This window comes from Phoenix dactylifera, chromosome 1 (genome assembly GCF_051530095.1).
Source record: "Phoenix dactylifera cultivar Ajwa chromosome 1, Ajwa_hap1_PhDact_Kaust_v1.1, whole genome shotgun sequence".
NCBI lineage: Eukaryota > Viridiplantae > Streptophyta > Magnoliopsida > Arecales > Arecaceae > Phoenix > Phoenix dactylifera.
Window position 1 is genome coordinate 10,732,901 of NC_143190.1, and position 25,855 is coordinate 10,758,755.

The window sequence follows — 25,855 nt, forward strand, 5'->3', positions numbered from 1 at the left end:
TATATTCGTTAACTCGAGGGGCAAGTTTGAGTCTTTATAAAGTAGATCGAGCAAAAGACTTGTATAATGTTTTATTTATTTATTTATTGTGAATGGAGTTTTGATGCCAGGTTTGGCCCTCTTGTTTCCTCCCTCTCTCTTCTCCTCTCACTCTCTATTTTATGCTACAGATTTCTATGTGCATTATCCGATTTAATCTGTTACAGATTTATATTTGATTGGCTAAGAGATCTCTAAAATGTGATTTGGTTCATCTTCCACTCTCCTCCTTGCTACTTATTCCTCTCTTCCCTCCCTTTCTCTCTCTCTCTCAATCTTCTTTATTTCATAAATCCCTTGTTTATCCCTGCTGTTTTTGGGCTTTTAATAGATCGTATTTCTGTCTATAAATTTTTGCAATGCATTATTTGATCTAATCTGGTTGATTTATATTTGATTGTCAGCTGTAGATTGTGATTTGCTTCATTTTCCCACATATAGAACATCCTAAAATAATTTTTTGAATAGCCATTGCCCTAAATTTCAAGCTTTCTTATTGATTATCCTAGTCTTAAAACCTGGACAACAAGCAATAAAACCCTTAGCAATCCTAATCCTTTGTCTCAAGATACACCATTGCATGCAGGTGGCCCTAACACCTGCTGTCCTACATCAACACTTGAAGCTCATAGTTCAACATCTTGCTTTTCAATTATATCGGCCTCCATATAGATGAGCTCTTGATCGAATTGCCAAATGCATCCTAGTATACATTACCTGATTATAGCAAGAATCTTGCCCATAAAAGTTTGCATTGGTCTGATATGCTTCCAGAATCAAGATCCAAACTCTAATTTGGTTGGGTTTTAATCTTTCCAGATTGGACGCGATCTGTTTTCTCTTAAGCCGACCAGATTGGACTTAAGGAAAAAAGATTCAAAATGCAAATGAAAAGAAACCCACCTCACTAGACTTGAAAATTTACTGGTTAAAATTTGGAACTAATTTTAGGCAGAAGGCCAGTTCTAGCTGAATTTAGATTAAGCCAATAGTGAATCTTGCTCGGCTGGACTCAGATTTTATGGATCCTGTTAGACCAACAAAAGTGTGTTAACAAATCCTTGATCCAACATAGTTATTTGGTCCAGTCTAGGTTGTGAATTTATATATTTGGGTCTAATTAGACCCAAATGTTAGTTTGACCTGACCTCAAGAACATGCAGCCATACACATAAGCATCTGAAATTTGGAGGGTTTTGAATATAGTCTGTTGGATATTTTGAAACATTAAATGGTCCTTGCTTAAACCATCATCTCCAATGACGTGCTCCATAAAATTTCAAAAATTGAAGGAAACAGTTGTTCGTTAGAGATTCCTTGCTGCTAACAGGACCATGACTGTCTTTCAAGTATGTTCTTTAGGCATCTTCCTTCTTGATAAGTGCACCCTTTTCTTAAATGCACTTGATTTATTCCTATCAAAGTTTGCCGTACCGGTCGGTGCCGTAGCGTACTGGGCTTACCTTATCAGTACCAAACCAATATGCAGTCACGTATTGTATCGACGCTTGGTACGTTCTACTGTCTCGTACCATACCATGTACCGACACTATAATAGGATGGTACCGGTACAGGGTCCGATATCGATATGCGAACCTTGATTTCTATCCTTTAATAATATGTATGATTATGTATATGAAAAACAAAAGTACATTTGGGATCTTCATCATTTCAATATAGTCTATCGAACAAGCACCCATCTTAATAAGTTCATTACTATCTTTTAATGTTCACTTCATTTACTTTTATCCTTTAGTGTTATATGTAAGTGCACGTGCATGTGTGATGGCAGTACATTGACAAGCTCCTTTAATTAAGTAACAATGTTTCCATATATATATATATATATATATATATATATATATATATATATATATAAGTAGCATAGTCAAGAGTCCTTCCTTTGGTAAATGTACCCCTTTTTCCTTTTATATAAACTTAATTTATTTCTATGCATTAATGCTATTAATAGAGTATATGTACATGAAACAGAGTGACATTGGGAAGCTTTTTTATTTCAACAATAAAGAGTCTTTAAATATAGTAAGAAGTAGGTGGAGAAAACATTAGTTGTTTTGTTCAAGTTCCAATAGATCTTTCCACAGAGTTGACAGAAGAAAGTGCTATGAGTGCACTTATAGGATTGCTATAGACATTTGAAGGGTTATTGTATATTTGCTCTCCCAAAATCACTGGTTCCACATATCCCTAGATCATCCTGTATTTGCAATGATAACCTCCTGTTAGGTGTTCAGTTGATGGCATTAACAAGTAACAGTTTTAAGTGCAAACTGATGCTATTACCCTTTTACATAAATACCGCTGAAAAACTGAAAATTCAGTTTGTATGCACAAGCTACACTTCTGCATAAATATTTGAAGGATATCAGTGCTAAAGGGTAATAAAGTTATTTTACACTTAAAAATGTTACTGACATTGTCAATCAAAAATCTATCAAGAGGGGTATTGTTGCAAAAGCCATATTTACAACAGGCGTATGGTAAAATCTAACAAGAGGGTTATTTTTGAAGGGTAAATATGCAATAAGCCATATTTACGAGGGTGTTTATGTGTGTGTGCATGCGCTAAAATCCCCAAAATAATTTTTTTTTTAATATGGTTATTACTTATTATTATCTAGTGATACATTCTTCTTGCAAATTATGCCAATGAAATGCGAAATGTAATATACTTTAACTAATTGCTCTGTATTTCAACATTTATCAGTGATGATCATGAACTAATTCTCTATTAAGTGACAAAATGCCAAAGCCCAACAACATGTATTTTATTTGGTTATCTATATAAAATTTCAATAGGTACTTGGTTTTAAATAGCAAGTATTCTTGGTTTCAGGAAATATTTAAATGCTTTCTTTCTAGGTTGGACGCAAACTTTAATGTATGTTAGTAGAAAAAAGAAATGAAAGATTAGAATAGGGACATGGAATCAAAAACTATAAAAAATTTGTTTTCTCAAACAAAAATTGTTATTATGCAAATGTCTGGGTGGGACCCCCATGATGCTGATGTCCTAACATGAAGGTCACTCTAGTAGTTTATTCTTCTCTGAATTCATGAGTACACTTCTATATCTGATAGTTTCCCCATCCACCACTTTTTTAAGAAGAGAAAAGTGAATAGTAGAAAAGAGTTTTCAAATAGAGAAAAAAGGCGCACGGAATGGTAGGAAAGTGAAGTGCATTAATCAATTCCATTAGGTACACCAGCACCTAGGGCTTGCATGCCTCATCAAATTTTAGAACTTGACCCAAATCCATCTAGCTTTCAAGTAATTTAAGAGCAACAAGTTAATTAGACAAGCCAGTTTCTTTAAGGTATCTCTCAAACAAGCAAAAGATAAATGTTCCTCATCAGGACTCTGTTCCCTCGCCTGAAATCACTATAAAAAAAGGGCTCTCTTTTTAGGCTAGTTAAGATAGGGAGTGAATTCTACTTTAGACAAGTCTAGCAAAGTAGCTCATCTGGTAAGACGATCATCGGTCCAACCTCTTTCAATCGGTCTTTCCTCTTTCAATCGCTTGAACTGGTATTAAGGAAATTCGATTTCTCCTCAATATAACATTTTTGCAACGAAAAAAGATTTGCTTTTTTTTGACTAACATTTGCAGAAGAAGCTTTTTTTTTAGACCACAACCTTTGTAAAACCATAATGATTTGAAAAAATGAGCACCATTTACATTGGTAATCTTGATTAGATAGTGCATACAATTGCTTTACAAGTTATATTAGTTCAAGATATACTTACCATCTATATTTTCAATCAATGCATTTTCTTTTGTGAGGAATAATGAAATTATCTTTTCTATCGAAATCTTTCACCCCAAAATTAAAACAAAATAGTTGGTATACATGTCTTGAACTATCTTTAAAAAAATCTACAATAAAAAAGGGCATCCAATGGATGATGCTCCCACCATTGTAGGGTCTAGGAGAGTCAGATGAATCAACCTTACCTCCACGTGTAGAGAGACTATTTTTGTGTTTCGAACCTATGATACCTAGGTCATAGTGGGGCAATCTTATCATTGCGCCAAGGCCCACAGTCTAAAGATATCTATAATGATGGCTCAAATTTTACTTCATGGACAAACAATTAGAACATGAATAATAAACACCCACACCGCTTCCTTTTTCAATTTATTCACCTAGTTACTTGACATTTATAATAAATATACTAAAGATATGGGGCAATTAATATGTTCTAAAGAAGCTTAGGAACTTAAATAGCATGCCTACTTCTATTTTGCCATTAAAAAAACTCTTTCCTCAAGTATATATTTTGGGCTCCCAAGGGTTGAATGCTAGTTCAAAGGTTACTTGCTAGTATCTGAATTACCTTTTAATGCCAAAAGAAGACCTGGGCGGTATTATCTCGGCTTAACCATGTTTTGGATCTTTCCATATATAATTTTTATTTTAAAATTAGAACTAGTATGATACATATTTTATTTGGGAAATGGCAATTCTATTTCCTGAACACATCACAGGTAGCATTTATTAATTGTTACTGAGTTCTCTACTGCATGGTTTTAGTGATACATGTTTCTACAATAGAGAAGTAAGGAGTCTTATTCCTCTAATGACCACTTACTTTTTTTTGTCGGTTGAAAAGTGATCACATAAATAATTATATCTTGCCATCATTTTTCTTCAATTAATCTGACAATTCTGTTTCGGTATTGATATTTTGGAATCAAATTGATATATGCAGTATTGCCATTCTGTATAATAATTCTTTGTCTATCATTTGGCCAAGTAGGCAGTGGATTGGAATGATGAACCAAATGAGGAACAAGGGGGGGCTGATACGCTCCCTACTGTCGTTGTTGATGGTTGTGAGCAGGCATCTGAAGCAAAAGAAGATAATGCAATCAGTGGTACCGAGGAAAACGAATGGGATAGACTTTTACGTGTCAGGTCAGTAATGTTTGTTAATCCATTTTTCCTAAGCATACTGGTGCTCATGTTTAGATCCTTGTGATTTTTACATTACTTTTAAAAAGTTCCTATATCATGTTTATTAACACACTTGGAGAATTGCACATTAGATTGGTCTGGTGGAGTTAAGCATCTTTAATTTGACCAAACATTTAACTTTGCCAAACTTGTTTAAATCAAATGATAATATATTAGAGTTGTGAAAGAGGTCATGATTTGGTGACATTTTGTACTATTCAGTTGCATAGCAGTATCGAAATTTTATCTTACTCTAGAGTGGTAAGCAACCGTTTTCCAAATTCAAATGTCATGGTGTGAAATCTTATCCAGTGCAAGCATTTTATCCTTTGGAAAATATAAACTATTACAACAGGTTTGAAATGCCATGCAAGGGTGCGGTTTGACGTGTACCTCTTGGTACATAATGTACTGAGGCCTTCTCAGTACAGGGAGGTGGTTTGGTACAAGGATGCTCAATTTGGACAAAACCATCCAGTTTGCTCCCATACCGAAGGTGGATCCAGTGGTTTGAGGGCAGATCGAGGTTGATTTACCTTGTACCTCTTGAACCGAGCAGTATTCTTGCATACTGCTTCAGAAGTGGGTTACATGGTGTTTCTCTTTTGCTTTTGACCATCTGAATTGATGCACTAGAAATATGTTGTTAAGTTATTGAGAAAATTTATGCACCAAAAGAGATAAGGTGAATGCTTTAAGTGCACGCAATAACTTTTATCTCATGTTGTGATATAAAAATTTTGAAAATTTAAGAATGATAGAAAAAATGATAAGGAATCATTGATGATAATAGCTATCATTTTGAATGATTCTGTATAGCAGGTATTGTTGTTAAATGATACTATAGATATACTCTATTTATTTTAACACTTTTAACTGAGGTTTTAACTTTTAAGTGCTGGTTCCAAATGTTGTACTGTTTTTCCATTAGAATGGTACAATACTGGTACCAACAGTAAATACTGAAATAAAACATATCAAAAAGAATAAAAAGCTGTCAGTGCGCACTGGTGCAGACCAAGATGTACTGCTGATACAGATAATTTTGGCGTCCCAGCACTCATTCTGATGCAGGTTCGTGCAAGAACAGTACGATACTGATGGTATTTTCTTGTTCTGGTGGTTTTTGAGTCTATGGTGTTCTGCTGATACCTTTTAAATGTATTTTAGGTTACAATTTATGAGATGTTATGCGGTATTTGTGCATATCAATGACTTTGGCTTACAAAGAAAACCTTGACTAGGGCCCTAAACTCAATTTTCCCACCTTATTCTTACGAGAACATAAATTTGGACAAGAAAACGTGATAAGGAAATTCAAAATCAGAGACTGGATGTTAAAAGATTGTACTAAGAGCGTTTGAAGCATATCCATGCATACCCATCGATACCCATTGCCGGCAGTCGGCATGATCCTTGATATGGCATGTATTGTGTCTATGCTTGATTGATATACCATATCAACTCTCAGCATTTTGAACCTTGCTATATTACATTGGTTTGTTACCTTGCTTCTTATTTATGGACGTGTCACAGCACAAAATAGAAAAGGCTTAAATTTTTTGTTTTCTACTTGACACCATCCTCACAGAATTAACCGAGCGGCCAATAAAATTAATTGGTATATCCTACAGCAGTTTCCTGTTACAAAATGAACTCAGCTTTAACCATCTTTTCTAGGGTTGTTTACTGAGGATTTGGCATTAATGTAGCGGTTGGCTACATAAAATTCGTATAGGTTGATGGAATCTATTATGATAGTTTGATGAAACACGCAAGTTCTTAGCTTCTTTCTTTTAGAGTCATTAATGCTTTCTTGTATTGGCCTTGTGATTAGCTACGTCTTTGTGTGAAGCTGGTATTAACTGATGGACTGTGGAGAGGCTTGAAACCTTGGTAAACTCATTTTATATGATATGAGATGCAAATTAGTTGATGCTCTCCACATCTTAAAAACAACTGTTGAGTTTGTAGCTTTGAGGTCCATCATAATGCTTACATTATCGACAACCTAGGGTTTTTTTTTGAGGGAACTAGTTCTTAGCGACAAGAGACACTGTGCTGTAGACTACATTGAGCACAATAATGCAAGCTAATGTGCTTATAAAATCTTGAAGCCATAGATTAAAAAGGAAACATAGCATTTTGTTACCCCTCCAAAATTTCCCTTTTTGTATTGTCTGTTGAAAAGTGATTTTTGCATATATACCCTTCACCTTATATGATTTTCTATTGCTACTGTAGCAATTAAAATCCAGCTTGGCCATTGTCAAATGCTGTCCATTTACCTTGTAAAACAACCTGAATACCCTTTCGCAATAATACCCCTTATGAATTGTAATATCATATAATTAACATTAATATATAATTATACTAATATTTATCATATACTAGACTTCATAAAAAATGAACAAAAATATATCATAATATATTATAAATATGTTTTATAAATTATATAGTATGTAAATATAAGTATGAAAGTCTGTGTAAATATCATCATAGTGTGTTAGATATATTTGTAAAGTATTTTTAATGTTACAGTTATTTTATCCTACATCATAATCATTGATCAAATAATCTATATTTTTGAATATAAAATATAATATTTTTATTATGATATGCATTGAAATTATAATATAATTATCAATATTAATAAGACTATGATTGAATATATTAGGTTAGACTAATATAACTACCTTGTTTACTATTATATATTATTAAATAATTATATTTTGAAAACATATTGTCCTCTGTATATTCTTAATATATTTTATGTAAGATATTAATCATATTAACTAATATTTTATTATATGATAGTATAGAAATAGTTAATATAATTATGTAAATATTAAATATTTTATTAATATAATGTTGCAACATAGTGTACGTTGTAGAATACATAATAGTAATATATTATAAATATGCGAGTATTATGTTATGAAATATTAGTATGTAATATAGAGTATATGCATAATTTTTCATATTACTAATATGTAATATGTTATAATATATAAATATTTAGCATAAATATTATATGTTTTATTAATATAATATCACCCTTTAAATACTATATATTATGATGACATATTAATATGTTGCAAATACATTGTGTTATGCAATCTTAATGTATAATTATATGTGTCTTGTGCACAATAATTTTAAGTGCTGTAGTATGTAATGGTGGGATATTTATGCAAAAAAGTTCTTTCTGCTGTAGCCATTACTTTGTTTGGAAACATTGGGGATATATTACTGCAAAACTGCAAAAATGTTCATGCCATTCACCAAGGCAAACAGCTAGCTTTTGATGCTGTTGAACCTGATGTCAACTGTAGAAGAAGTGCTGCAGAAAGAGGTGTAATGTGAGGGGTATGTATGCAAGTATATATTTTGGAGGGAAAGAGACATAAAAGCCAACTCTGCAGAGGTATATATGCAAAACTGGCAAAAGCTTATTATGGGATTGTGCTTGGCATTGCGTGTAGTGCAAGCATTAGAGGTTTTGTAGACAAACTCATTGGACTTACTCTTTAGGAGGAAAGCTTTCAGTAATAGACATGTACGACCATTGATTAAGACATCTGTTTTGTAATTCTATTGTGCCTTATTATGATAGTCTGTACTTTGTAGACTTGGTAGTTTTGCTCTCTTGCCTTTTGGGTTTCTTTTCTTCAAAGTCTTTCTGGTTTATTTAGTCTGCTTGAGACTTCGTGAACTTTCTTGGTCCTATTCTCTGGCAAGGTTGACTATGAGGATAAAATTTGAGAAGCCCATTCCATTATGCCTGATCTTGGAACATTAAAGAAAGCTTTCTAGAGTTGTTTTCCATGGAACAAACTTCAGCATTTCTGTTTTTCTTTTTAAAAGCTGGTGCTAGATGAAGCTGAATCTTCATGCAGACCTCAGTTCCCTAAACTGGGAATGTTTACACAAGCAGATTAGGTCTACACTTTGCTTGGTGTTTCCTTGGGACAGTTTGCTACCCTAAGAATAGTATATAACTTTCGGATGTGAAGTTTTTCCAATTTGTATAATGCCTTGTAAGTCCACCTAATTTTATTCATCATCATTTATATTTTGAAATGAATTTACCCACAAGAATTGTTAACTCAGTTGGTTGGTACCTTCCTCTCCAAGTGAGAGGTCTCAGGTTCAAACCTGAATTGTCGTGAATAACCACCGAATTCTTAAAAAAGGAAATTATGCCTGCACATACACATTCTGAAGCATTCATACATTACATTTCTAATTTCATTCTTTGATTTAATTAAATGCAGAAACTTAATTATTTATCTCAAACATGAGGATAAACTTGTATTTTTAATGCTTGGATTTAGGTGGGAAAAATATCAGATTGAGGAGGAAGCAGCTCTGGGTCGAGGGAAGCGCTTGAGAAAAGCAATATCTTACAAGGAAACATTTTCTTCAATACCAAGTGAAACTTTAAGTGAGGTATTGTTTTTCATCTAAACGAACTTATGGGAGATGCTGGTAGATGATGTTTATCAATGAACTGAAATTTTGCATTTGTTGCTTGACAACCGGAATTCCATTGACGCTTTCGGTTTCACAATGTTAACACATAATGTGACTTATTAATAACACATTATCGTGGCCTAGGAAAACATGGTCAATCTTGTCAGGCGAAATCTGGGAGGTATTAGTATGTGATCAATGAATTTTTAAATGTCCCAAGTTCCAACAATAGTCAGCATGGTGATTTCTGGCTGTTTTATTAACAGAAAACATCCTGAGTTGAAGTGACTTTTCATGTGTAATTTGTTCATCTAAATTCTTTCTATTTTTTTTTTTAACTTTTACTTTTCTGAATTGAATGAAAACTTTTAAAATATGAGATATTACTCTTTTATGACATTTCTTAAGTGAATAGTCTGACCTCTGACATAGGGAAAGTTACTAGATTCTTTCTGTAGTTTGTTTCTTTCAGTTGCATCATGATCTTTGACAACTTGGTTAAAGCCTTCTATATGATAAAATCCTTTCCTACTACAAGATGGTGAATGGTCTGAAAAACAATATTCACAAAAATTTGCCTAAACAAAACTGACGTAAAATGCACATGTTCGGTAGTAAGTTTAGAACTGAGTTGCTGGAAGTTTCTGAAGAATTACTAGAGGGGCCTAATCATGTGAATGCTTACATGTGTCCTTGTTACAAATACATGATTACAGAGCAGAAATCTTTATATGGTTAGATATGTTAGAAAGTATGCCTGATGCATTACTGTAGAATGGCCGCACACCACTTTTATAAGCTTGCACGATGTATTTAATAGTATGATGTATTTAATAGTTTTAAGTTTTAACGGCATTTTTTGTTCAGAATTACTATTTACTATGATCAGAATGCTTAAAAGGTTATAAAGTATTTCTATCTACTAATATACCAAGTATGAATAACAATGCATCCATGAAAGAAGGTTAAAACATATGGCAACCAATCCAACCATAATAATTTCTTGATGCTTAACTTCTTACTGCAGCATTCTTTGTTGTTTGGTTACTTAAGTAAGTTCAATTGTGCTTGGATTTTTAAAATTATGACTTTTCAAACAGTTTTGATGGTTCAATCCAGTTGGTGCCTCTGAAAATATGATAAGTCTTCTATAGTCTCCTGGTCATTATTTGCTTCTTACACTACTAGGATACCAAGATTCAAATTTACTAGAGATTTTATGTTATAACCATGATGATGCTTCTCTTGCTTTTTGAAAACGCTTCTTTTGTACAGGTCATGGTACCTAGAATTATCCTCATAAACTATTCATGCTTCCAAGTAGACACCACATCAATTGGTTGCTTATCCATTATTATTATTCTCAGTTCTCATAAGTTCATTGATTTTTTAATGTATGCCTATTGGGAGAACCACCATATTATGTCATCCACTGCTTCCCCATCCTTCATGCGCAAATGCTGGTAGATTCTAGAAGACTGAGGATGAGATGATGGTAGAAAATGTATAGTAGTTTTTTAATCTACTATAACATTTTTTTCTATTTACTTTTCAATAAATTTGAAGGAAAAATGAAAAGCTTAAGGAGATCTTGGGACTATTTATTTAATTAAAGTAGGTTCTAATTTGCTATTTGACATCTTCACTAATTTTTAATTTGTTGTTTGACATCATTGTTGTTACTTGTAGCATGGTTGTTCTTGGATTTGTTTTCCCCATGACATCTTGAGATTGTTTATTATTGTCTACTCTCTTGAAAGAATAGAAGTTATTTCATTATATGGAGAAAGGTTGAAATCTTATGTGTATCGGCCATTAGCTACTACCATAGGGGACAATGTGGATTTGTAGGCTACTACTGGGCCTGGGTTGGGTCAAGCACCGTCGTGCTAGGCCAACTTCCTGATCAGGCTTTGCGCTTGGCCCGAGGGAGCTAGGGTTTGGGTAGTAGAGCCGAAATGCAGATCAAGCCCAACACAGCACTTGATTTGGAGCCCTCCCTCCCCTCCCCACTCCCCACTCCCCCACCTCCTACCCATCTCCCTTTCCCCTACAACCCCACCCTCTCTCTCTGCCCCACAGCCTCACCTATCTCTCTCCCTCTCTCTCCCCCCTCCCTCCCTCCCTCCCTTCTAGCCCTCACTTCCCTGCTCCTACCCATCCCCCTCTCAGTTGCCCATTGAGGCATACCATCCCCAACACACCGGGCTTGGGTTGGGCCTATTCGGGCTCAATTTGGATCCATTTGGGCTTCTGGATGGGCTTGGGCCTGACCTTGCAAAAAAAATTTGAGCATGGGCCCAGCCCGAAGCCTAAAAAGAATTCATCCTGTCTGGGCCTGGGCTACCAGAATCCTGATCTGACCAGGCCAAGTTCCAGCAATATCACTAGTATTTGGGCAAACGAGTCTATGCTCTTCTTAGTATATCATGCCATATTGAGGTGTACTGAGGCATATCAACATTGTACAGCAAGGTTCTTATATGCTTTTTCTTTCAACATTAATGTGCAGTCATACATAATGCCCTCACATTGTGAATGATGCCATATTGACTGGCGATCAAATATGTTACAGATCCTCAAGATTTGCATCCTTACTAGAGTGAAATAGTTGATTTGGTTCAAATTTACAGGATGCATATTGTATTTTGATAAGAAATTTAATATTTCAATCTGGATCTAAATATAATTTGAATTCTGATTATGATATTTATTTTATATCATACCATGTGCTATTTGTGTCTTTGACTCTGTGGAATTATTTTTCCTTTTGCCTGATAATCTAGGTACATCTATCATAATATATGAACTCTTAGTTTTAAAAATCTAGTTGTGCCAAGTTTTGAATCTTATGCATCAAGATTTTGGATTCTAAATGAATGCTTGAATCATAATTGTTATGAAATCCATGTGTAGGATGGCTAATCCAACTACTAAGCTATTGTTTTTCTAGGTCTTATTTACCACTGCAATCATTTATATGTGGACCTCTTATCAGTTGATTGATTGCCCATGGTTATCTCATTTCAGTTCATTTTTGAAAGTTTCATTTCACGTTAGCTGTATTTATTAGTTTCATGTGCTGACCTACATATTAATGCTATACTCCAATTTTGCTGAAACTCACTGGGTGCAATCACTGGTCATGGCAGAGTGGCAACGATGAGGAGGAACCAGAGCCAGAATATACACCTGCCGGCCGGGCATTGAAAGAAAAATTGTATGCCCAGCTCTTTTGTTTTCTATTTGTTTGCGCCCATTTCTATGATTTGAACTTGCTTAACCCAATTTTCAATCAGTGCTAGGCTCCGTACTAGACAGAAGGAACGGATTGCCCGGAGGCACATCACGGAGGTTCCTACTTCTGTTGATGTACCTGAGTTACCGACGCAACCACTTGTTCCTTCTGTCAAAGAAGGTGAAGACCTGAATATCAGCAAACCTCTGGAAAATACAGGAGAACAGGCTTCTTCTGTCAATCTGGAGGACACCAAATTATCTCAACCATTTGCAACTACGAACTGGAGTGAGTCGACTGCAAGACTGGGAAAGTTCCTGAAGCATGGGTACAAACAATTCCATGGGACTCATCTGGATCTTTCTGTCGGACCACCTGGAAATCTTTCTCCTGATACCTCTTTGCGTACCCATCAGTACCAAAGTACGCACTTTGCAAATTCAATTTCTTCTGGCAACTTTCTACCTGTTTTGGGACTATGTGCTCCTAATGCTAATCAGGTAAACTCAACATCCCGAAATTTCCGATCTCTACCGAGCCTACCAACATCGAATCATCAACAGAGAAGAATGAGCAGTAGATTGTCAGAATTTCCATTGCCACCTGCTGCTAACACTAGACCTTTAAAAGATACAAATATTCAAGGTAGAGAAACAAGTGCAGATACATCTCTATTGCCAAAGACATCTCTATTGCCTGATACATCTGGAGAAGCTTTGCATCACCATTTAAAGGATATCATTCCCAACAGCTATTTTCCCTTTTGTCCTGTATGTTATTCTATCAATTTTTCTCTGTCATATCTTCCATTTTGGGCAAAAATTAATATTTCCTTTTCAATTATTTGCATAGAGATCTTTAGTATTCAGGATTATAATTAGATGGTGCTTCTTGTGCAGCCTCCTCCTACATCCTCTGGAAGGGCTCCTCATGGTCCACTGGATGGATCACGTTCTTCTTTTGCCTCATTTCAGGAGAAACTGGGTCTTCCTAGCTTAATTCTTGATGATAAGACACTGCCAAGGTTCTCATATCTATCAAGAACTTTGACGAAGCCACATGCAGATTTCCTACCAAGCTTGTCACTGGGCACAAATATGGATTATGTTAATGGTTCCGTTCAGGAATTGTCAAATATTCCCCAAGTTTCGAACTTTAGGCAAGAGATGAGTGATATGAAGCAAAAAAAACTGATGGCAGAGCTACCTCCAATGCTTGGACTGGCTCCAATGCAAGCTGGACATTCGTCATTACCTGAAAACCATAAGAAGGTTCTTGACAACATAATGATGCGAACTCAATCGGCAACTAATAAATTCTTCAAGAAAAAATTAAAGGCAGATGCATGGTCAGAAGATGAACTTGATGCTCTCTGGATTGGTGTCCGTAGGCATGGAAGGGGTAATTGGGAAGCAATGCTCAGAGATCCCAGGTTGAAGTTCTCAAAGCATAGAACCACTGAAGACTTGTCCACAAGATGGACTGAGGAGCAGCGCAAGATAATGGATGGGCCAGCTTTTGCAGCTGCAGAATCTTCCAAGCCTACATCATTTCCTGGAATCTCTGATGGAATGATGACCCGGGCATTGCTTGGAAGTGAATTTGCCAGTCTTGGGACTGAACCACCTGAGTTTCACTCTCACCTGACAGACATTCACTTGGGCTGTGCAGATCTTACATCTGGATTTTCATGTACTGAGCCGGCCAATCATATTGGTGCAGTGAATGAGAACTACACACCGGTCACAGCATGGAAATCCGACAAAATGGGAACAAGTTATGCAGGGGATTTTTCTGCCCAACCATTTGATAGACTGGAGAAAATTAATATACCTTTGAATCATTCATTTCAACATATTTCTTTGGCAGGTAATAGCTTTGGCTCTCTAGGCATGAACTGTCCTAGCAGCTGTACTTTGCAGAAGGAAGATGAATTTTGTGCCCCTCAGAATCTCTACTTCCCTAGTATTTCAGACAAATCATTGAACTTGTTGCATGATTCCCATAATAATGTTCATTCTGGTGAATCCAACATGGGAATGCCTCTCAATGCCCATAAGAAGTCAGTTTTCGCTGTTTCTCCTCCCAACAACGATAATGCTCCTGGCAGTTCAAATACAAACAATCTCCCCCATTGGCTTCGAGAAGCAGTCAGCATTCCAGCATCCAGGCCACCAGAACCTGATTTGCCCCCAGTTGTTTCAGCAATTGCTCAATCAGTTCGCCTGCTTTATGGAGAAGAAAAACCAGCAATCCCTCCATTTGCAATTCCGGGTCCACTCCCTTTCCAGCTCAAGGATCCAAGGAAAAGTCTAAAAAGGAAGAGGAAGTTGCAGAGGCTTCGTCAAGTGACCCCTGATATCGCTGATGCCAAAAATTTTGATCACACAGCTTCGAGCACCATTCCTTCTGCACCACCATTAATGTCATGTGCACCCAGTCTCCCTTGGACTGATGTCGATGAAAGCGTCCCAGCTCTGAATTTGAATCTAAATTCACCATCATCTACATCATTTTTGACACAAGGAAATAAGCAAGGCATGACACTGTCACCATCTCCTGAAGTGCTCCAATTGGTAGCATCTTCTGTGGCTCCTGGTCCTTGCACAATCCCAGCAACTGACATGCCTGGCACTAGTTGCCAAAGAACTGATTTGCCCTTGTCAAAAGATCTCGAAAATTTCGAACAAGATGGAAAGAGTCTGATTGGAGATTTCAAGGGCATTCGTGGAAAGCGGAAGGCAAGTAAGAACTCACTTTTAGGTTGCTGGGGGAAACTAACAGATAAGCAGGTTGATCTTGCAGAGAGTGGAGACTCGAGTAAAACTCGGTCAGATCCCGATCGAACAGACCAGCTCAATATTGAGGAAATTTCATCAGAAGAAGCTGTATCAAATGATAATGGAAGTGAACATAAATCATAAACCTTGTCGTATTTTTGGCTTTTGCCTTCTTCCTTATGCTAGCAAAGTTTGGTCCATGAATGTGCCGCTTTCATCCACATGGCTTAGGGAGTGTTATCTGAGAGCAAATGGAATGAGACATCTTTTTTCAAAGCATCTATATAAGAAATATAATCTTTCCAATTCAGTATTGTGGTCTCGTAATCTTGATATCTACCATTCATTATATGGTTAAAAAGACATTCCGCTCCTCTGCCTTCACTCTTGTTCAAATGTTTCATATGTCATTTATTTTTATATTCTGTGCTTTTTTCTAATATATTGGTACTTCAGTTTACTAAGATTCTTGAAAGCGGGGGTTTCCAGGTGTCATGCCCTTTCAGGCTTCTACTACTGGACTAGTATTACAAGAGACTGCCATATCTTGTATATCTACTTTGCATCTTATTCCTTTATTTTAATATTTTAATATGAATTTCCTCTCGTGGTGCAGTTTGGGTTTTGCATCATGCATGATGTCTCTTTACAAATTTTAGGTGCGAGTGATATTCAAGAATGTCGTGCACTAAAATCTTCCTTCTTAGGCAATGATATAGCCAACTCTCTTACAATATCGTGCATCTGATGGTGTGTTATTCTGCCGAATCGATTCCTCCTTTCAACTTGAAGCATGTATCGATGGACTAGCTTCTTGAGATGGTCCTCTGCCACTTCTTCCATTGTGCTTGATCTCCTTTCCTCCACAAATCTCTCTGCGACCCATAACCTCATAAAGCCTTTTTCTCTGAAGAACATGATCCTCCGGGAACATGCTGCAGTGCAACTGTGCAAGAAGCAGTTTTTAAGATACCTCGGCGAGTGGTTATAGCTGAGATTCAGAACATGCTTCACATGGTCCAAATTTGGGTTGTTATTCAACTCCCAGCTCAGCTGATCATAAACTTTCTCCCATTCTGATTTGGTTTTCTCTCTTAGGGATAGAAGACTGCCTAAAGAAACAATAGCTAGTAGCAACCCTCGACACTTTAATACAATTTTCTTCCCCAACTCCAGTTCTTTGCTTCACATGGTCCAAATTTGGGTTGTTATTCAACTCCCAGCTCAGCTGATCATAAACTTTCTCCCATTCCGACTTGGTTTTCTCTCTTAGGGATAGAAGACTGCCTAAAGAAACAATAGCTAGTGGCAACCCTTGACACTTTGATACAATTTTCTTCCCCCAACTCCTCCAGTTCTTTAGGACATTTTCTCACTTTATCTTTCCGGAATGCCCATGCTACAAAATAGATCGCATGCCTCAGTGCTTTCCAAAACCTTGGCTCAAGCTTTCGACTATCATCTGCTAGTGAAGCTACCTCAGCACTCTGGGTTGTAATGATTATTCTGCCTCCATTGTTGTCATCAATAATGGCATCAATCATTGAAAGCTGTTAGATCCCATACATCATCCAGTATGATCAAATATCTTTTCTTTTCTGGAAAAAGCCTTACTCTTTCAACTAACGTTCTATGGTCCATTCCTTTGATGTCAATCAGAATTTTCCCCACATTTTCATATAGCTCCGCTGTCATTCTTCTTAAAGGATCATCCACCTTGTAAGTTTGTGAGATGGATATCCATGCATGACGTTCAAACTTTTTTCTCTCACTTTTATATACATTAGTGACAAAGGTTGTTTTTCCCAATCCCCCCATGCCCCACACCGATATTATAGAGCTAACCAGATCCTCATCGCATAGCCATTCAATTATTATTATTATTATTGTTGTTGTTGTTGTTGTTGTTGTTTTGGTCAATGCCTACATGATCATCTTCATCAATAATATGAGAAGAGTCTGCTAAATTCTGCTGGCTTTCACTAGCATTACGTGAACTACTACCCATTGCTCCCTCTATCATCTTAATCCATCACTCTCTCATCTTGTAATTGTGCTCGAGATTATTTTTTCTCTATCAACCGAGCAGCAATTTGATAGAATGCAACCAAATTTTGGGATGCCTTCAATTTTTTTTGTGAGATAACCTCCCAACCCACACCCTTGCTGTTGAGCTGTGAGAGAGATATACCATAATGTCCTCGACACAATATGCCAGTTCTGTACCTCCTGAACCCAAGCTTCAAGGATTTGGTTTTGTCAGTTCGAGTATCTATTTGACCGAGGAAGGCTTGTGCATTACCAAAAGTTCACTCTTAATGCAGCTCATACTACTTGTTAATTGTGTCAACAATGAGACTTCATTTGCAAACAGAAAACTAGCTAGTTTCAGTGCTTATCCACCCAAAGCAACATCGATCTTTTGAACTGCTAAAAGTACAACCACCTCTGTGTAAACGGACATGAGGACCCATTCAATCTTCCCAACTCAATGGCTGATTTAGGGGGATATTGGTTGTAACTTGCTTGTTAAGGCTGAGGTGTACAGCTGTTATATTAACCATAATTGGTTGATAACTATGTAATATAAGGGATCCTGGACCTCTGTAAAAAAGGATATAACAAAGGAAGAGAGATTTGATGGTGGATGTAGGTCATCCTTGGACCGAACCATGTTAACCTTTGGTGTTATTTGTCTTCTTCTTTTTCTTTGTTTCTTCCTGTATTTCATAATTTGATATGGTATCAGAGCCAGGCCATTGATCCGTTTGGGGTCCGTTTAGTTGCTTCTTTTTGGTGTTGATCCAGATCGAGTCTGATCGAGACCTTCGTTCTTCCTAAGGCTTCTTTATTTCCTCTCAAGGATCATTTTTTTTCTTGGCATGGATTCTCACCATCATCCTCGCTTGGCGGTGAAATTGGACGGTAAGAACTACGTCCTATGGTCCTCGTATCTTCGTAATTTCTTGCAAGGACAAGAACTATGGGAGTTGATCAGTGCCGATACTCCTCAATCTTCTAATGAATCAAAAGCCCCCAAATGGTTGGCAAACAATGCCAAGATCAAAACTTGGATAATGGAGTCTGTGGAGAACTCCATTGCAGTGAATCTCAGCCCATTTACTACTGCCAAAGAAATGTGGGATTATCTTCAACGCTTGTATTTGCAGATCAATCAGGCGCGTCTCTATCAACTTGAACAGGAGATAAGTTTTATTTCTTAGGACTCTCGTACTATTACTGATTTTTATGCTGCTATTACCTCTCTTTGGAATGAAATGGATATGATGTCTTCTGACATTCCTAAGGAGGCTCTTCCCATAATAATCACGATGCGACAACAGACACGCTGTCGACAATTTCTAATGAAATTATGTGCAGATTTTGAGCATGCTCGAGCCTCTATTCTTAATCGTAGTGGGAGTTACACTCTTGATACGATTTTAACGGAATTGCAAATGGAAGAGACACGGCTACAGTCTCTTGCATTTCTCAAATCCTCTCTTGAGACAGCACTTCTTGCCAATACTTTCAAGAGAAAATTTTGAGATATTAGCCAAGTTGAATATTTTCACTATCATGAAAAGGGACATTACGCCAGTACATGCAAGAAGAGAGGTACTGAGAGCAACTTGATGTTTTGCCGCTATTGCAAGGCGCAAGGACATGTTATTGAAAATTGTCGCAAACATCCTCAAAAGCCTGGAAATCATCGGGCCTATAATGCTATTGTCCAGCCACCTGTGGTCACACCATCTGCAGAAGCTCCGACTCTAGATTCTTCGACTTCAACAAGCTCAGCGTCCCCATCTCCAGACTTTATTTAGCAAGTTATACAGGCACTCCAAGCTTTTGGCATCGGTAAGAATTATACTTGCTCTTCTTGGATACTCGATTCAGGTGCTTCACATCATATGTTAGGAGATTTGTCGACTCTTCATCATACACATCCTAGTTATAAGAATAAGAATATCATGGTGGCAAATGGCAACCGTCTTCCAGTTGAGCGTATTGGTTCTTTAGATATTCCTCTTTCAAACTCAAAGTGTTTATCTCTCTCAAAAGTTTTATATGTGCCTACGCTCTCTGCAAATTTACTTTCAGTAGGATAATTTGTGAATCAGAACTGTATTATCTCATTCTCTCCCTCTGGATGTCTAATATAGGACCTATAGACGGGACAACAATTGGGACCGGCCGTAAGGAGGGGGATATTTTTGTACTGGATTTCGGGACTTCCTCATTAACTCGTCGCTGTTTTCTTCCACCCTCTTTGAAGGAAATAAATTCAGCAAATAAACTTTGGAAGCTGTGGCACCACCGTTTTGGTCATTCTTATGCTCGCAATTTGTATTCTATGTTTACATCGGGTCTGTTAGTTGATAAGTTTGACTCTAGTATTGATGTTGACAAAACTAGTGAAGATTGTGCTCTTGCTAAAGCACATACTTTACCTTTCACTAGTAGTTTAAATCATGCACAAGCCTCTTTTGATATTATTCACTCTGACGTATGGGGCCCCACCCATGTTAGTTCATTAACGGAAAAATATTACTATGTTTTGTTTGTTGATGATTGGTTAAGGTATTCATGGGTATATTTCTTGCGTCATAAGTCTGAGGTGATGCCAGTGTTTCAACAATTTTATACTATGGTCTCTACACAGTTTGACAAAAATATTAGGATTCTCCATACAGATTCAGGGGGAGAATATATGTCAAATGAATTTACTGCTTATCTTATCTCTAAAGGAATTGTGCATCAGCGAAGTTGTCCCCATCAACCTCAGCAAAATGGTCTTGCGGAACGGAAACATCGCCACTTGTTGGAAACCTCTCGGCTCTGCGTTTTCATGCAAATCTTCCTAAAATTTTCAGGGCTGAAAGCTTTCTCACTGCTTGCTATTTGATCAATCGGTTTCCCACACCGATCTTGGGTAATATTTCTCCATTGCAAAAGGTTTTTGGATTCTCACCCAAGTATAATTTACTTAGAGCTTATGGCTGCCCTTGTTATGTTCTTTTGGCCCCAAAGGAGTACTCCAAACTTGATGCAAAATCAGTTAAGTGTATTTTTCTTGGATACTCCGAGACTCAGAAGGATTATCGCTGTTATGATTGGTTGGCTAAACGAATGCATGTACCCCGGAATGTTGGGTTTTTTGAAGACATGCCATATTTTAGTGCTTTCACCCCTCAATCTGTTCCTGTGACTTCCACAGATGTGCCGCTATCTTCTTTTCCTCCGAACACACCGCTACATTCTTTATTACCCGTGACTCCTCCACCGATACCCTCGTCGCCACTACTATCATCTTCTCCTTCATCGCCACTGCCACCTCTCCTTCGTCGGTCATCTCGTTCAAATTTCTCCAAGCCCCCTGATCGCCTATCTCTATTCTCTTCCTTGGATCCTTTATATATACCTCGATCCTATAAGCAAGCTTCAGAAACTGCTCACTGGACTCGCGCTATGGAGGAAGAGCTTGTGTCATTACATTCGAACAATACCTGGGATTTAGCTCTGGCTCCTGCGAATCATCTGCTAGTAGGGTCTAAGTGGGTTTATTCCATCAAGTTGAAAGCTGATGGCTCATTGGATCGTTATAAAGCAAGGCTTGTGGCGCAAGGTTTTAATCAGGAATATGGGGTTGATCATGCTGAAACATTTGCTCCGGTCGCTAAAATGACAACTATTCTACTCTTATAGCTGTTAACGCAATCAGACAGTGGGATATTTTTCAAATGGATGTTAAAAATGCTTTTCTTAATGGTGAACTATACAAAACAGTTTACATGAGACCACCTCCAGGATATCATGCAGCTCTTAATTTGTTGTGTAAGCTCAAAAAGGCTCTTTATGGTCTGAAGCAAGCACCCCGCGCATGGTTTGCAAAATGCGTGGAGTTCTACTAGCAGCAAGTTATCATCAGAGTCCTAATGATTATTCCTTGTTTATCTCCTCCTCCCAACGAGGTAATACATTTGTTTTAGTTTATGTTGATGATCTTTTAATTACTAGTGATAATAAGGATGGCATCCAATATCTCAAGGATACATTACAATCTTCTTTCCACATGAAGGACCTTGGTTTAGCTTCCTATTTTCTTGGATTGGAGATTTCCAAAAATTCTCAAGGATATTTTCTGAGTCAGCGGAAGTATCCACATGATTTGATCAAACTTGCTCAACTATCTGATGCCAAAACAGTTGCTACACCTCTTCAACTCAATGTTAACTATGGCCGTGACGATGGGGATCCCCTTCTTGACCCCATGACTTATCGCAGTATTGTTGGTGGACTCGTGTATCTCACAGTTACACGGCCTGATATAGCTCATGCCGTACATATTGTTAGTCAGTTTGTTTCTGATCTACGGTGTTTGCACCTCACGGCTGTTCATCACATTATCCGTTACCTTCGATCTACTTCTCATATGGGATTATCATATGCCACAACTTCTGCTTCGTTATTAACTGCATACTCGGATGCAGACTATGCAGGGTGTAAGGATACATGCAGGGTGTAAGGATACATGCAGGGTATTGTGTTTTTTTGGAAAGTTCTCTTCTCTCTTGGAAGTCCAAGAAGCAACCAACCGTATCCAAATCCTCCACTGAAGCAGAGTATCGTGCAATGTCTTCCACCTCTAGTGAGATCGTTTGGCTCCACAGGTTACTCGAGGATTTTTGTCTTCCTCAAAAAGTCCCTACACTTTTGTTCTGTGACAATGAAAGTGCTGTTAAGATTGCGTGTAATCCGGTGTTCCATGAACGCTCAAAACACATTGAAGTCGATTGTCATTTTGTTCGAGAAAAATTTGAGCAAGGTTTAATTTCTCTTCCTCATGTATCATCTAAGGGGCAACAGGCTGATTTCTTTACTAAAGCACAATCATCACTGCGACACAACTATTATATTGGCAAACTGATGATGGATCATCATCAGTTTGAGGGGGAGTGTAAACAGACATGAGGACCCGTTCAATCTTCCCAACTCAATGGCTGATTTAGGGGGATATTGGTTGTAACTTGCTTATTAAGGCTGAGGTGTACAACTGTTATACTAACCATAATTGGTTGATGACTATGCAATATAAGGGATCCTGGACCTCTGTAAAAAGGATATAACAAAGGAAGAGAGATTTGATGGTGGATGTAGGTCGTCATTGGACCGAACCATGTTAGCCTCTGGTGTTATTTGTCTTCTTCTTTTTCTTTGTTTCTTCTTGTATTTCAGAATTTGATACTCTGCTGTGCCTGGTTCCACTATGAGCTATACATCCTTTGTTCAACAAGCAAGGTGTCCTACCAGACTAGCTCTTGTCTCTCTTATATTCTCTCTCTTAGCGTTTGATCTGTCCAAAAAAGTTTGGTCTTAGTTATAAATGAGAGTTGATCAAGAGGATTATACAATAAATAAATTATTGAACCACGAGATATCACATATATACTAAATAATCTTGCTACTATGTTATTTAGTACTAAGATCACTATTTCTCCCACCATTCCTAAACTAACCTCGGAAAATAGAACAATCATCTACAAATAGGCTTTCCATTCTTTAAGGTGTATACATGTATTGTGAGTATAAAATAAGAAATACTTGATTATAGAAAAGATTAGGAAGGTTGGTCTAGAGAATTGAATATGTTGTTCCTGTAATACCCAATAGCAACCTAGCCGATTTCTCCTGTTCTTGACTCGGCTCGCTCGGCATGAGTTGGCCAAGCCAATTTTCAAACCTTGGCCACAGAAAAAAAATGATTCTAATCGTGTGCTCGGCTAGCGGCGAGAATTGCATAGCTTGGCTAGGGTGAGGTCGAAGCCTCTCGACATGCTAGTGGCTGGCGTGATCATAGGGACAATTCCGAGTCACCACCGCTGCATAACGGCTAGCGGGCGTCAGTAAATAGACTAAAATCCCCACCCTCCTCCTTTCGACCACCTAGGCCGGAGAGTAGATTTTCCACTCCAATTAAGGAAGGAGAGCCGAGGAGATCGTGATCACACTGGCCCCATTCTTTCTTCTCCCCTTCCCGATCCATGGCCTTACCCATCTTTAGACTCCATTTCCATCTTGAATTATCATCACCACTATCCAAAAGGTCTTCTCCACCTCTCCTAGCCTCCTCAACCTTTATTCCTCATTGGTCATCTTTCTTCTTTACCAAAAACTAGAGGATGATGGAAAGCCTTGATGGATCCCTTGTTTTGAGGTAAGAACCTCTTCCTCTTCTCTCATCTCTCTCACTCTCTCCTCCCTCTCCCCTTCTAATGTTTTAGGTCGTCGGCTACTTGCTGAATCTCACTGTCCACCGACAGTTGAACTTGAGACCGAAAACCTCTAGTCCTCACCAAGTTGATCTCGAAACAGGGCAATCCCCATTTTTGAGAGATCAAGGCCCTAGCACTCCCCTAGTTTTTCTCTCTTCCGGTCACTGTAGGTGCTGTACCAATCTCGCTGTCTATCGAGTTGCTTACCTGAGACACCCCTGGTTGTTACTGAGACCTTAATCAATGGCCGTCAAACACCCTCAAATCGGATCCCATATACCTTGAGGTTTTCATCCCTGGGCCGCACAATCCAGCTTAGTGTTTTCCTCCCCTGTACCGCCGACTCTCCATTCCCTCTCCTGGTGCTAGAGGCCAACGGGTTGGGCCTCTACCTAACCTATGGCAATGCTATAGGTCACAAAGAGGGGGGCCTTAATTATCCCTCCTCTAGGTCCTCTCTCATTCTTAGCTTCCATCTCCACTATTGGATTCATCTGATTTCTTGGATTCCATCTTCACTGTTAGATTTTGTGATGATCACTAGACTCAATGGATCGAGCCATGTTCCTACTCAGATTGGACCATTACTATTGATCATGTTAGCTTCTATTCAGATTTGACTATTTTAAAGGTGTCAGGTACCGCCACCTAGCTAGTTTGGTCCACTTCCACGTTCATCTCTAAATTCGGTAATGTTAAATTTTGTAGCTGAGCTGCCTAGGTAGGAGGTGGCATAACACAGGTTTTATACTCAAATCTCATATTTTTGCAAAATTTCAATTCTCTCATTTAATTGGATAATTTAAATTAATGAAAGTTCGAGTACACAAAGTCTAGGGTCAATTTAGGGTAGGTAAGCATCCTATTGTGAAAATTATTGAAATTGAGATTTATTGAAAATTGATTGGGCATACTTGCTTTGGTAGGCGCACTATCAGAAGTATTATTGACTTAGGTAAGAATTCCCCTGCATCTGCACCTTTAGACAAAACTATCATGAGCATATTGTGTACAAATTATTTTTAAGTTCAAGTATTATGAGGAGATAACTTATTCTGTTTTGTATGAATCATCCTATGATTACTTTTGACATGCATAATGTGTACCATTGATAAAGATGAATTATGGCATGATTTAATGCATGAATAATAAAATGGGGCATTGGACTATCCAAGTTAAAAATTTTGATAGCCTTATCATGGGCGGAAATATGGTATTGTAGATAGTCTTTTCATAAATAGAAATATGACTTCGTGGATAGCCTGCTATGGGCAGAAGTGTGGCATTATGCATAGCCCGCCATAGGCAAGTATGTGGTATTATGGATAGCCTCACCATGGATAAGAACAGGTATTTTGAGCTTGCCGGTCATGGGCTGAAGCATAGTTGTTGCTTGTCTAATATGGAAAAGATGATTAGACATCCTAGAATTGTCACTAAGTTTAACCTGGTTAATTTGAAAATAAAAATACTCATATGAAAACATAATCGAAATGAATTATTTTTGTTGGCATATGATTACTGTATATTGAGTTTATCGACCATTATTCAGATTTTAGTGATTGATTATTTTGATATGTACTTGTTGTGATCATCGTACTCTATTTGACGTTATTCTTCGGACATGTTTATTATCATGTGTTATATCATTTCATATATTGGTGTGTATGTATAGAAATTTCTTATTGAGCTACTTAGCTCATACCAGTCACTCCCCTTTTTCATTTTAGAGCCTTAGGAACTTGGTTGAAGTTGGATTTGCTAGTGAGAGATGGAGAAAAGAATAAATATGCTATGATACCAATAGATTATTATATATATAGTTGGAATTCTTATTATCATTGAATAATTTTTTATTTTAAAAATGAGAAATTATAATGTGAGAATTGATATTTATCCAGCAGGCCTTGCATGTTGGGATATTTTAGACTTTCGTCTCCTAAGACTTTATGAAAATTTTTCTATATTAAGGTTTGCTTAGTTAGGCCAAGAATCCATTGTGTATCATATCGTAGCACCCTCATTTATCAAGATCTATTTGGATTTTTTTATCTTGTTTCTAGTAT

General features: G+C 37.4%; 1 protein-coding gene and 1 pseudogene across 4 annotated transcripts in view; one reads left to right on the plus strand and one right to left on the minus strand.

Moving 5' to 3' along the window:
- LOC103711432 (protein CHROMATIN REMODELING 4-like) overlaps nucleotides 1–15,823 on the plus strand; it is a 33,340-nt gene extending 17,517 nt beyond the window's left edge. For all 4 annotated transcript variants that reach the window (XM_088720851.1, XM_088720852.1, XM_008797569.5 and 1 more), the window contains 5 exons: nucleotides 4,823–4,980; nucleotides 9,357–9,471; nucleotides 12,648–12,715; nucleotides 12,795–13,503; nucleotides 13,633–15,823. In XM_088720851.1, the coding sequence (XP_088576977.1) occupies nucleotides 4,823–4,980; nucleotides 9,357–9,471; nucleotides 12,648–12,715; nucleotides 12,795–13,503; nucleotides 13,633–15,657 (3,075 nt within the window). In that variant the 3' untranslated portion in view covers nucleotides 15,658–15,823. The remainder of the gene's footprint in view (nucleotides 1–4,822; nucleotides 4,981–9,356; nucleotides 9,472–12,647; nucleotides 12,716–12,794; nucleotides 13,504–13,632) is intronic.
- Nucleotides 15,824–16,093: 270 nt separating this feature from the next.
- LOC108511459 (disease resistance protein RPM1-like) lies at nucleotides 16,094–18,059 on the minus strand (annotated as a pseudogene).
- Between the last annotated feature and the right edge of the window lie 7,796 nt (nucleotides 18,060–25,855).